The sequence below is a fragment of the Plasmopara halstedii genome (genome assembly GCF_900000015.1).
Source record: "Plasmopara halstedii genome assembly, contig: Scaffold_323, whole genome shotgun sequence".
Taxonomy (NCBI): domain Eukaryota; phylum Oomycota; class Peronosporomycetes; order Peronosporales; family Peronosporaceae; genus Plasmopara; species Plasmopara halstedii.
The window spans coordinates 1,687,718-1,688,610 of record NW_020187244.1 but is presented as its reverse complement, the minus strand read 5'-3'; the positions used below and the strand labels follow the sequence as shown (position 1 = coordinate 1,688,610).

Sequence of the window (893 nt, the reverse complement as noted above, 5' to 3'; positions counted from 1 at the left end):
TGAGCATTTCCACGGGGCCAAAACAAAAAACAATGCAGCCAGAAATTGAAGACTTGCTGAAAGAATACAAGGATGTGTTTCCGACAGAGTTTCCTGACCAGCTTCCACCAGAGCGAGATATTTTGAATGAGATCCATCTCAAGCCAGAAGCAAAGCCGAGTAACACAGCACCGCTCCAACTGTCAAAGGTCGAACGAACAGCTCTGGACAAGTTCGTTGCGGAACCTATCAAGAAAAACTGGATTAAAATGTCTGATTCACCTTGGGAGTCCAACATCTTTGGTGTACCAAAGAAAGATCCGGTAACCGGCAAGTTCCCGTCTCGTGTAGAAAAGCTTCATTCCAACAGACCAAATATGCCTATCCGTTGGGTTATCAATTATCGGCACATCAACTCAGTATCGGATATCGCAAAGATCCCACTACCGCACATCGAAGAATTGTTTGATCGTATGAATGAAGCACAGCTGTTCTCCCTACTGGATCTTGCTAGTGGATACCATCAGATGCAAATAACTCCGACTAGCCGCAAGTACACCGCATTTCGCACGAATCACGAGATCTACCAGTGAAAAGAGGCACCGATGGGGCTTGCTGGAATGCCAGGTACTTGGACTCGACTCATGCGAAAACGCTTCGGCAAGTTTCCATTCGTTGTCGTGTACCTGGACGACATCTGCGTCTTATCCAACAATTTGGTTGAGCATGTGACCCATCTCCGGGCAGTATTCCGAGTACTTCGTGAGAATGAGCTGTATGCTCGTGTGGACAAGTGTGACTTTGGTCAAACGTCTGTTGAGTTTCTGAGACACACCATTTCGACTCAAGGTCTTCACGTGGATAACTGAAAGACGCGTGTCATTACCGAATGGCCAGAACCCAAGAACATCAAG

General features: G+C 46.8%; 1 protein-coding gene across 1 annotated transcript; it reads left to right on the top strand.

Moving 5' to 3' along the window:
- Nucleotides 1-32: 32 nt before the first annotated feature.
- Nucleotides 33-572, top strand: PHALS_08829 (retrotransposon protein; the record flags this gene model as incomplete). Its single annotated transcript, XM_024724249.1, has 1 exon — nt 33-572. The coding sequence occupies one exon, from the start codon at nt 33-35 to the stop codon at nt 570-572; it is 540 nt and encodes a 179-aa protein (XP_024575144.1).
- Between the last annotated feature and the right edge of the window lie 321 nt (nt 573-893).